This window comes from Chrysochloris asiatica, unplaced genomic scaffold (genome assembly GCF_000296735.1).
Source record: "Chrysochloris asiatica unplaced genomic scaffold, ChrAsi1.0 scaffold00264, whole genome shotgun sequence".
In the NCBI taxonomy this organism is placed as follows: Eukaryota; Metazoa; Chordata; class Mammalia; order Afrosoricida; family Chrysochloridae; genus Chrysochloris; species Chrysochloris asiatica.
Window position 1 is genome coordinate 724,320 of NW_006408782.1, and position 12,513 is coordinate 736,832.

Here is a 12,513-nt window from a genome sequence, read left to right on the forward strand (position 1 = left end):
CACCAGCTACACCACCATCACCACCACCGACACCACCACTATTACCATCGGCTACCCCAACACCAAAATCAGTGCCACAGCCAGCTACACCACCATCACTACCACTACCACGTACACCACCACCAGTTATACCACTACCATTACCATCATAACAACTAGCAGCTACACCATCACACCATTCACACCATCACCCAACACCAGTCCATCACCTCCACCCACACTCTCATTACCACCTCTACTATCTCCACACATCTCCCCTACAACCATTATCTAACCTCTGCATCTACACAAGCATCATTATCTCCAGCTACACCATCACCACCACCAGCTACACCATTACATATCTACCACCATCACCGACTACCATCCCATCACCTCTATCATCTCATAAGCCCCCAAACCACAAAACAATCTTTATAATTACATCATCCCTTTTGGTTATTCTGTGGATGTCAAAAATCTTATCCAAGACTCCATAGAAAATGTTATCTGATATAGCCGTTTGATAGTCTTGTCATGAATCATTCATTAGGCCTCAGATGAAAACAGTTGACATCTGGCTATAATATTGGGGACTATGTCTTAGAAAAGGTATGCTGGTAGCGCAGTGGTTATGAGTTGGACTGCTAACTTCACGGTCAGCAGTTCGAATCTATGAGTGGTTCTGAGGGAGAAGGATGAGGCTTTCTGCTTACCTTGACAGCTCTAGAAACCCTGTACAGAGGTCGCTGTGAGTTGGAACCGACTCCACAGCACACCACCACATCTTAGAAGCACATTTTGGCACCTACACCAGCTAAATGCTTCATATAAGTTGGATGTCTTTAAACTTTAGTAAAATGTAGTTACCTGTACAATTTACATTCTACAAGGCTTTATGCCAACACGCACGGTAATTACATACTGGTAAATGTCAATCCATCATTGCAATAGGTACCTAGTAAGTCAATGGCTTTCACAGTCAGTAAAGCAGAGGCTGGGAGTCCTAGTGTGGTGCTGTAAGATAAGTACTGGAATGCAAGGTCGGCAGTTGAAACTCACCAGCCGCTCCTCAGAAAGCCTAAGAGTTGAAATTGAGTGAGGGCACACGTCACAACAACAACAAAGCAGAGGCCTGATGACAGGGATGCAGACGAGCAGTTTCTGGAAAGACCAGTGTGACTTGAGAAGCCATGTAAGAGACAAGATGGCTGACATGCCAGTTCACGCACCTTTCAGCTCATCCGTGAATATTCGACAACTCTCCAGCTACATCTGCCCCCATGTAGCCCAAGGCCATTTATGGTCTTTCCACATGGATCGGAAAGACAGCTCCATCTGTGTTTTCTCAAGCACAGAAGGAGGGGTATGCCATGCTTAGGAGAGGTTAGCATTATCAAAGAGGAAGTTCAAATCAAATATTCCAAGTTTGTTCTCCCCCACAGATGACACATCCAGAGGCACCCTCACTGCTCCATGAATGCTTTAAATCCTAACATTCCCAAAGGCCTCTTTTTCCTGTCCCCAAGCTAGAAAGTCAAAAAGCCTAGGATGCTGTGACAACTTTTCACAGCTCTCACAAACCATCAGGTGCCTATTTTCCTCTGGAAACTCAAGGTCAAGCATGCCAGAACCGACTAACTCTACTTAAGATGAGGAATGGACAAAATCTAAAGAGCTTCCTCTCCATTTTCTCTTTTCACAGGCATGTGGAAGTTTAGCTCAAGCGATCCCACCACTGAAATATAATAAAACGGAATGGATTCCACTATTGTTACCCAAGCTAACAGGAAAGCACACAATCCTATGATAACCTGATGCTTCAGAAACAGGCACGAAACACGTGAACATCAGTCTCTATGACCCTGACACCCCAAGATCTAGACGGTGCCCAGCTACCAATACTAACTGCCCTGAACAGGATCACAGTGGAGGGTCCTGGACAGAGCAAAACTCAAAATTGTTTTTAAAACAGGCCAGCTTATTGGTCATAAAGAGACTGGAGGAATCTAAGGCTATGGCTCTCTACCATCCTTCAGGTCTGGCTGGAAAGGATCACATCCTTCTTCAGCCAAGCAGTAGGTAGGTATATGGGGGAACACCACCACTGGCAAGACATGCTCACCATGAATGATGCAATGGCCAATCATTCAAGATGGAAGGGGCATGTACCTAAGGACCATGGTGAGAAGGGATGGGAAGGGAAACAGGAGCCACAGGGAGGAAGCCGATGACTGCTGTCCCACAGAGGGGATTCTCATCGTTGAGAGGAAACAACGTGTTATGATTTGTTGAATGTGAAACTGATGATCTTGTCTGTAAACCTTCACTTCAATTCACACAAAGAAGTAAAAAACAAAATGGGGAAAAGCATCCAGAGCTAGGTCAAACTCCTCACACCGCACATCCACACGCTTCAAATGAACATACCTTAAGGACGATTTTATTATCTGAAGTTGGCGTCCTTCCCACCCACAGTGCAAATTTGCAGGGATCCCCTTCAACGTGCTCCGTGACACCCAGCTCTGAGGTCTGGAGAGAAAGACAATTACATGACCAGATTACTGCAAAATCCTAGCAGCCTACAGGACAGAGACCTTGTGATCAGGCTAGGTTGTACAGTAGACGCTTGAACAACGTCGGGGTTGGTGTGGTGACACACCCCTCGGCCACTCTTAGGTGAAAATCCATATCTAACTTTTAACTCCCCCAAACTAACTGCTAATAACCTACTGCTGATGACATAAACAGTCAATGAACATGTGTGATATGTTTAACAAACTTCACCCACAAAAAAGCTGCATTTTCAATACAAGATCTAAAAAAAAAAAGGCATTTCTTGAAAGTGCAAGGTTTCCGCACTGTAACAGTTTGGTAGGTTTCCTTCTTTGTCTGGTGGTCCTTTACACTCCATTCATTCATCCTGAAATGGTGGGCAGTTGCAGTTGCTGCCCTCAATCTACGGTCTGTATCAAGCTCTTCACCTTTTCCTTGTCATGCCAGAACACGATGTGTCATGCATCGTGGGGGAACTTCATGTGTGTCTCCAGGTGTCAGTCAGGATTTATGGTACCACAGTGAACACGATGAAAAATACAGGAGAATCATGGGACATCACCTCTTACTGAGACACAGAGCGACAAACTGCTCTCGTGTGAGGATGATTAGCATCACACAGCATTAAACAAAAAATCCACATGTAAGTAAAGCCGTGCCACTACTATAGCCGACCCATGTTGGTCAGGGGTCATCTATGATAACATGGCTCGGTTGGATCCAGGTCACTGTCAGATCACATTTGAGTGAAAATGAGGATGTTTGCTATCATCTCTTCACATCCCCTGAGCACCCCCTCTGGCAATACCAACGTAGGGCCAAACAGGAAAATCTCCAGAAGGAAACCAAAAGACTCAGGGTGCTACGGAAGTCGAGAGGTGACTATTCTCAATCGGCATACAACAGAATGAGTCTTCTGCTTCCCGAGGGCTGCCCTATACACACTCATCAACCCGGTTGCTTCACATATGGAAAATGGCATCTTAGTGGCCAAGTTACTTTCTAATGTATTTATCAGTAGCTTTGAGCATCTGACCAATGATTTTGAAGACTAACTGATAAAACTTGTGCCTGTGATCTACACAGTAATAATGAGTCTCACATGGAAGCGTGCAGGTGAAGGATCGGTTCCTCAGACTCTCTGCAACAATCAAGCTAAGCACTACGGCATTCTTTCTCCCAGCAAGAGGAGTGATTCACAATCTTTCAGTCCAGCAGAGGCCTCTGAAGGAACCTTTAATTAAATGAAGGCGTATCAGCCTCTAAAACTGATTAGGTCTCTGAGGACAGATTAAAGCCAGCTAGTAAAATCACTCGCCTGTCCCAGTGCATTTTTTCTTCCTGGTTAGAATATGATCTAAAATGATGTCAGGCAAGTTGTGATCCAAAAGATGATCTCAAACAGGATGCAAGCCAAAGAAAACGGCATGAAAATAATCTCTCCCAACATACAAATGACAAGTGATTACTGAGATGATGAATACGTACTTGGTATACATACTTGGTTATTTTATCCTTAGAAACTTGATTAACATATATGTTGTTGGGTGCTGTTCACAATGAAATGAAACACTGCCTGGTCCGACATCATCTTCATAATCATTTCCGTGTTTGAGTCCATTGTTGAAACCACTGCATCAATCCACTTGTTAGGGGTCTTCCTGTTTTTCACTCACCCTCTACTTTGTCCAAGCATGATGTCCTTCTCCAGACACTGGTCCCTCTTGAGAACATATACAAAGTATGTGAGATGAAGTCTTTGCTTCTCATTTCTAAGGCGTATTCTGGCTGTATTTCTTTCATGACAGAGTGTTAGTTCTTCCGACAGTTTGCTGTATATGCACTTTCCTTCATTAATACCGTAATTCAAAGACGTTAAATCTGCTTCAGCCTTCCTTATTCAGTGTCCAGCTTTTGTGTGCATATGAGACAACAGAAAGTATCATGGCTTGGGTCGGCTGTAACTTAGTCCTCAAAGTGACATCTCTGCCCTTGAACACTTCAAAGAGGTCCCTTGCAGCGGATTTACCCATCGTCTGAGTTCCTAACTGCTGCTTTCCTGGGCACTGATTACAGATGCCAGTAAAATGAAATCCTTGGCAACTTTAGTCTTTTTGTTGCAGACTGCAGGTATTGATTGGGGTGCTGAGGACCAGTGTCATGGACGAAAATCCAGTACGTGGCTGCACTCAGACTTGCTGGCCAGAGACCCTGTGGGCTCAAGGAAGTAACCTCTGGACGTCCCGGGTGCATTGGCTTTTACGAACTCACTGTGGGGCCAGCTCTGTATAATTCTTAGTCCTATTAATTCCTGCTATGCTTCGAACCCCTGTAACTGTAGCCTCTGAGAAAATGGTTTCCTAATGTGCCTCTCTCAATGTCTCCACTGTGTTGGCAGTGCTTAAGGTTCTAAGAACAAATCTCTCTGAGGATCAAACTCTGGCCACGGGGCACGCTCGTCCAAACTGTTCTTTATCAAATTATTTAGTTATGTTTGATATTAACTTAATACATGAGCCCTTGATACCCATGGACAACTATTAAAACCTCTCCTAAAGCCCAGACTGTAAAAAGCTCCAAAAACAAGTTTCCCCCAAGGAATTCATCCAAAGTGGATTGGTGAAGTCCGGGGTTTTGTCCTAAGAATAATAGGTGTCTGCCTTCTCCAATAGCCCCCACAAGCAAAACCACTAAGCTAGGTGTCTTGCTTTCTCTTGCAAATCTCCGCCAGCCAGCAGACACAGCGGGATTCCTTTCAATCCTTTTCACCTTCCCCCATCCGAGATTAGGTGCTATAGGTATGTTAATTAGGCTGGAGAAACCAAGTTGCTGCCCAGGGATTCGAACCTGAAAAGTACGGTATAAATTTGCTTGAATTTCTGGAAAATTAAGGATGTTAGAGTATCAAGACAATTTGTGATGTATGTTTTAGAATTTGATTCCTGTAAATCATTGTGTCCTGTGTTGATCGATTAATCACATTTCACTTCTGTACCCCATCTTAATAAACCCTGCCTTCCTTTGTGTAAAGCTCCTCCCCAAAATAAAATGGGGGCGCAGACTGAAGCCCGCATGCATTACGACTGGCATGCGAGGCGTTACAGCTGGCAAGGCATGCATTAAGGTTTGCAGGGCGGTGCTTTACTGCCTGCAGGGGCCACGATGCCGGAAGTCCAGGGTCCACCTGCCAGTGTTGCATCCACTCTGGTTTCGGGGTGTTTTGTGTTCTCTCTCTTTGCGTCTTTGTGTGTATTCTTTCTCTATCTCTGTCGCCGCCAGATCTCCCAACTTCGTGAACCGAACCCCGATGTCGAGGCCGGTCCTCAGCATCTTTTCTCTATTTATCATGATGTTGCCAACCGGCACAGTCGTCAAGATTTTTTCTCTTTGTGTTGAGTTGTAATCCATACTGAAGGCTGTGGTCTTTGACCTTTATCATTATCATTAAGTGCTTCAAGTCCTCTTCACTTTCAGCTGCATATCACAGTCAATGAGTCTTCCTCTAATCCTGATGCCATATTCATCTTCACACGTGTGTATGTGTGTATAAAATAGATGTGCATAATGGCACTAATTTGAATGATTCAGATTTTGCAAAGTTAGAAGTTTAAACAAAGCTTATTGTATGAATTGTCTACATTCCAAAAATGCATCAACATTTATAAGGGATCTGCAGTGCCATGTGCAAATAAGAAACCAAATTCTTTTGCGTTTTCCAGTCTCCCTTCTTCTGATGGTTTGATTCTCCCTGCCAGTCCCCTGTCTGCCTGATCCTGCCCAGCAACCACGTGCTGACAGTCCCTGGGGACATTACCCCCCTTTATGGGGGCATTACCCATGAAGGGGAAATGGAAGCCAAGTGGGCTGGGGACATGACAGGACCCTTAAGCTTCCCTCCGAGTAACATGCAGATCATGAAGAGCTTGCTCAGGCTCATCACTGTAATTTATGATGCCATGTACATCTCTCTCCTCAGGGAGTACACACACGGAGAAGTTAAGCAAGAATTAAAATGCATCACTGTATCTATCAAGCAGTGACTTACAGATAGGTGGGATCAGGGAGCTTTAAAAATGTATTTTGTTTACATTTATTTTCCCTAATAATCACGTTTTAAAAAATAGATTTAAAAAAAATTAATTAATTAATTAAATAAGTAAACTTTGCATTAGTGCCAAATTCTGCAGATGATACTGAAATCACTGTTCCTGTTTCGGTAGCCATTTCTGAGTGGCCTTGTTTCCTTACTGTGACAGGCCTGGGTTCCTGCCGACAGTAGGACTTGACTTCTACTGTCCTTCAGGTTCCACTTGCTGGACACCTTTTACTTTTTTATTTTGTAATGACCGTTCCTTTCCAACGGGACCAGGTTTATGTTCTTTGCTTTCTACTGGACGCAAATCTGGAAGCTACGTGGCTTTGATAGGTCCTGCCCACAGCTGCTTCTGCCCTTGTTCTTTGGGTTCAAGTATTTTGTCAGTAGGTGTATCCGAAGACAGCGCAGGAACAATTTCATTTTCATTCCCATTGGAAGCTGGAGCACCAAACTGAATTATATCAATTCCTATTTCAACTCCACTATCTTGACCATTCTTTGTTCCCTCTGAGAAAGTAGCTGATCCAAACGATGTTAAGGATTTATTCCCTGCACTGACTGAAGGCAGCCATGGTGTTCTAATAGGACCCAATATCTTAGAGACGCCATTCAGCACAGCAGGTGGGGCCACCGTGTAGGTTCATTTTTAATTAAGAAAAAAGCCAACAATAGCATAAAAAAAAAACCCAACAACAACCATTAAATAAGCAGTGAGCAACCCAGTTCAGGGCTGTTTAAATATCTTCTAGAGTTAATGATAAAAAGTGGATTACGATGATAAACAATCTTCATCATCATCTGGTATGACCAATTTACAAAGCTAGTTAAGGCACATAATAAATAAGTGGTTTAAATCCACTAACAAACTGTTTTCTTATACCAAAGAGTGTATGGAATTTCGGGAAAAATACGTTTTCCTTAACAGGTCCAGTGAAACTCAAGAGGGCCCCCTGGTGGACTTGGGAGTGTCAGAGAATTTCAAGGAGGAAAATGTAAAAACTTTAGAACCATTTCAGACTCCTGTTTTAGGGCAGTTTGGAAAGTTAAACTGAAAGCAACCCACAGTAAATCCTCTCTACTTTCAAATGGTGGCAACTGTGTGACATATTGGAACTTACAATTCTGCATGCCCATACTTACAAACAGTTTGCTTTTATAAAGGTACTTGCTTCTCCCGCTGGAATCTTTCACTTCTTTACTGAACACTAAGGACATTTCAAAGAGGAAGAGGTGCCGCTCTCGACCCTTCCGAATTAAGGTTTTGGGGTCCCACACTTGGAAGGATTCCTGCAGGATGAGTTCTCCCTGAGACTCAATATTTTCATCGAAGCCTACAACACCAAGAAGAGGAGGCACAGTCAATTTGAACGAACTCTAGGAAACGAGGCACAAGAAAGCATTCACACATTTACAGAATGCCCATCTGTGAAACCTCTGCACATAGACACTTGTGTGGAGCACGTTTTAAAATGTGTCGAGCCCACGACAGACCCAAGACACTTGGAAGACAGGACACTTTTTAGTCTGCTTGTCCCTCCGGGGTCCAGTCAGGCAGAGCACGCGCCCTTCACCTGTCCCACCTAGCACATTCCCACATCACCCTGACCTGCGCCAGTCCCCACACCCAGCCCATCTACAGAGGAATTCTTACCACACACCACTTTGCACATGCCGAGCCCTTGTTGGAAAGTGTTCAGTGATGCCCACAGCTTTCCCCTCTAGGTTTGAGCTCCTTCATCTGGGGCTCTGCCATCTGCCAGCCAGTTTAGTCCCCTATGCTCCTCATGGCCTTCACACAGCGCTCCCCTGCAGGCCTCACCTCCTCCATCCAGAGTGGCCCATGGCTCTTCCCTGCCTACAATGCTCACTAGGGCCTGGCTCTTGACTCCCTTCGCCTGCTCAGTCTGGACATTCTGTACAAGCACCAACCTTTCATCAAATCCCTGCTCTTGTACTCCTTCTCACTAGCTAGCCCCCCGTGGCTCCTGGTCCTGGCCAGTCCTTCCTCCGGTTCACGTCAATGCTTTCGATGGGATTCAGCTGCACCCCAGCTCTCACTTGGGGGCTCTTCTCTTCAGGACATGGCCTGTCTTATCACACAGACTCCAATCTACCAACTCAGCAAAGCCGGTACCCCCAGTAGATGATGCCCATATACCCCCACCATCCACTCTCCAATTCCTTTCTACCAGAAGTCCCCTGTACATTGTCATTTTTAAGTGCTGTTGCGTTGGTTCCCACCCATAGAGCGATGATGCTGTTTACAGTTTCCGAGGAGTGGCTGGTGAGTCTGAACTGCTGATCTTGCAATTCAAACTGACTTTGCAGCCCAGTGCATTAGCCCACAATGCCACACAGCCCCAAGTAAGTTCCCCATTCCCCACTATCTGTTAGGAGTTGCCCATAGGCTGTTCAGTGGATGGGCTCTCTTGTCTCTCTTCCAGACGCTCACTTGCCTTCCTTTTTTTTCCCTGCTTCCTGCTACAGACATGCATTTGGAACATGCTGGGCCCTGCCCACCAGGGCCTGAAAACTGGCCACATCAGCTCTGGATTTCCACGAGAAAAAGAAAACTGGGTATTTCTTGCCTGAACTCTCATTTTTGGGTTTTTGTTAACAGGAAAGGCTGGTGGTTGGAGTACAGCCCAAGGTTCCCTAGAAAAAAGACCTAGTGATTTAGTTCTGAAAAAAATGAGTAGCTGAAAGGCGCGTGGAGCAGAGATTTCTCTAACACACATCGGGGCGCTATGAGCTGAGGGACTTGACGGCTGTTGGCTTTTGCTGCACACGGGAACTTCTAAGGTGTAACCAATGCAGCTCGCTGTGGCTGATGGGAAGGACACACACAGAGCCCCTGCGGCAGGTCTCTGAAACCTGATGACCAATAGACCCCGCTCTGCAGTGAGGACACGGCCTTGGGAAGCAGAGCACCTGTGGAAACGAAAACTCCTCTAACGGCTGCTTCACATAATTGTATGAGTCTCTTTACCAAGCCACACACCAAATCCAGTGGGCAGCTGGTTCCACAGTGTAACATGAGCACGCTGGACTCTAAATCCAGACACCTGAGTTCGAGTCTCGATGGGACTTTTTCCCTTTAGTCCAACTCAACACGGTCTTGGGCCTTGGTGTGACACTGTGGGTTAATGTGTGTTGCAAGGTCAGTTCAAGCTTACCAGCCTCTCCTCAGAAATGCTATACAGGGTTGTTACGCTTTGGAACCAACTCAATGGCACTTAACAACAACAAGGTATTGGGCACATACTATGTCTAGGGCTCTAAGCATAAGACACAATGGATATGGCAGCAACAACTTCTTTATAATCTTGGGGTAGGGGTCAAGGTCTGACCACCAACCCACCTCTCCCATCCCATCCATACATAATCCACCCACCTACCTATCCCTCCATCTAGCCATTCACCCACCAACCCATCCACCCAGCTGTCCATCCAGCGTGGAACCCAGGGGCCTATGGCAGGTAAACAGGCAGCACTTCTGGGGGCTCAGGGAAGCACTGAGGGAAAGCATTAATGAGGCAGAAGCATCTGATGTGGTCCTTAAGAGAAGCAATGAAACCATTCTACAAATAATGAAAACATCACATCTAAACTGCTAACTGCTGGCTGAACACAGAGGATGGAACCAAGATCTAGAGCGCAGCACCAATGGAAGACACGCCGAGAGCTGGGTCACTCACCTTCCAGCATGCTGAGGTGCATGGCGTCGTTGGCTCGCTTTGGCACACTGAGCATTACCTCCAGGCCGTCTTTAATCTCCCCTTTCCCTTCTTCACAGCAGGTGAGTAGTTCCTGTGGAAGACAAACAACGTGACTTAGCCAAGGACCCGGAGGTGCTCACCACCTAGAGCTGCGGGAATGCAGGGGCAGATGGGAAGCTCTGGCTCTCGAGGTGCCACAGGCTCAGGTAAAGAGGCTTGCGTTCTCACCACCTTTTTCCTCAGCGCATGGAAGGGTTTGTCCCACTGAAATCAGGAGATTTCTCCTATCAGAGTAATCCAGGTGTCTTCAGTTTAACACAAATTTAGTAGACATGTTAACTTCCAAAGCTCAAACGTGATAAACAAAAACACTGAATCCGTACGTTGCTGGTGTTAAGTGCCATCAAGTTGATTCTGACTCTTACTGAGCTTTTATAGGATTTCTAAGGGGGAGCTGGTAGGTTCGAACAACTGACTTCATGGTTAGCAGTACAGTGCTTATCCTATGGGACCCCCTGGCAGATCACAAAAAGCTTCTGGTTTTATCTGAAGTGAAGACCACATGAAAGTCAAACTAGTGTTGTGATTCTTGGCACCCAGCCACAGCCTGATTCTGAAATCTTTGGTGCCATTAACCCCGTGCCCCAAGTGACCCAGAACGATGGACCGGGAGCCGTGATGCTATGGGGGCACCACACTCTGAGGGACTCAGAGGACTGAAGTACACCTCCGTGGGGAGACACATGCCCTGAGACCAGACTTTACAAACTGGACAAGGGCAGCAGGAACATAAGCTTACACCCTGGAGGGCTCCCGGATCCAGTCCTACCAGAGTGCCAATGACCACTCTTGGTTAGTGACCATGAGGCAGGGGCACAGGGCTTGGGTGCTCGTGAGTGACCCAGTTACCTAAACAGCAGTTTCACCCACGGCCACTACATTTGGGAGAAAGCTGAGGCTTCCTGCTCCCGCCAAGATCTGCAGCCTCAGAAACCCTCCTATACAGAGGTGGCTATGAGCATTTAGCAACAAAAACACACAATGTTTAGGTGTTTACGTACTGCTCTGAGCAGCTGGGCAACAGTGCTTCAACAACGCACAGAGACTAAGGTCACCGTTGTTGGGGAGGTCGAAGCAGCTTTCCTCCGTTCACCTGAAGCACCCCTGGGCAGAACAGGGACGGCTGATGAACTGAAGCCACAGTCTCAGGGAGACAGGCTGGAAGACCACTGTGGAAGAGCTCCTTAGTAGAACCACATGGGAAAAACCAACTATTGAAATCTACAGGGCAGCAAGGGGTGAACTGCGTTTGCACAATTAGGAAGCAAACAGTACATGGCGACTATAAAAAGAGTCACCTCTTGACCTCTTATTTCATGTTTACAGCAAGTACAGATCTCTACAGGGACTGCTGGTCCTAAAACCCCCTCAGGGGAATTCTGATACAGAAATTCAGGCGAGTGTTTCCAGCAGAAAAGTCCCACAACAGAAGTTTCATAGAAAGAATACGGCTTCTTTTGTGTCCAGATTTCTGAACAAAAACGTAGAGTAGGCTTTTTAAGCATTTAAACAACTCTATCTTCTGCATTTCTTGTGTTTACAAAAATTACCAGCTAGCGTCCTACGGTAGTAGCCAGGACGGAACCTGGGACTTAGCTGTGGCTGTTAGGGGCCACCAAGTCCGCTCCGACCCATATCAACCCTCTGCACAAGAGCACGAAATGCTGCCGTGCTGCGCTATCCTCACGATCACTTCTCAGTTTGAACCTCTTACTGCTGCCGCCATTGGGCCAGTCCAACTCGGAGGGGGTCTCTCTCTTTTTTGCTGACCCCCCATTTTACCAATCATGATGTCCTTTTCCAGGTACTGGTCCCCCTGACAATACGTCCGAAGTATGTGAGACTAAGTAGGACCAAGTTGTTGCTGTTGTCAGGTGCCATTGAGTCGGAACTGACTCATAGCGACCCCATGCACAGCAGAACGAAACAATGTCCGATTCTGGGCCAACCTCACTACTGCTGCCACACTTGACGCCATCAATGATGCCACCTGGCTGATCCATCTCATTAGGGGTCTTCCTCTTTTTCTCTGACCCTCCACCTTACCCAGCATGACATCCTTCTCCAGCGACTGTTCTCTCCGGACAATGTGTTCAAAGTAGG

The 12,513-nt window shown here is 46.2% G+C and overlaps 1 protein-coding gene across 1 annotated transcript in view; it reads right to left on the reverse strand.

Moving 5' to 3' along the window:
- Nucleotides 1–12,513, reverse strand: part of TRIO (trio Rho guanine nucleotide exchange factor) — a 275,442-nt gene that overhangs the window by 105,837 nt on the left and 157,092 nt on the right. The window contains exons 28-30 of the mRNA XM_006874154.1: nt 10,330–10,441; nt 7,772–7,962; nt 2,410–2,511 (exon numbers count right to left, since the gene is read on the reverse strand). Of these exons, the coding sequence (XP_006874216.1) occupies nt 2,410–2,511; nt 7,772–7,962; nt 10,330–10,441 (405 nt within the window). The remainder of the gene's footprint in view (nt 1–2,409; nt 2,512–7,771; nt 7,963–10,329; nt 10,442–12,513) is intronic.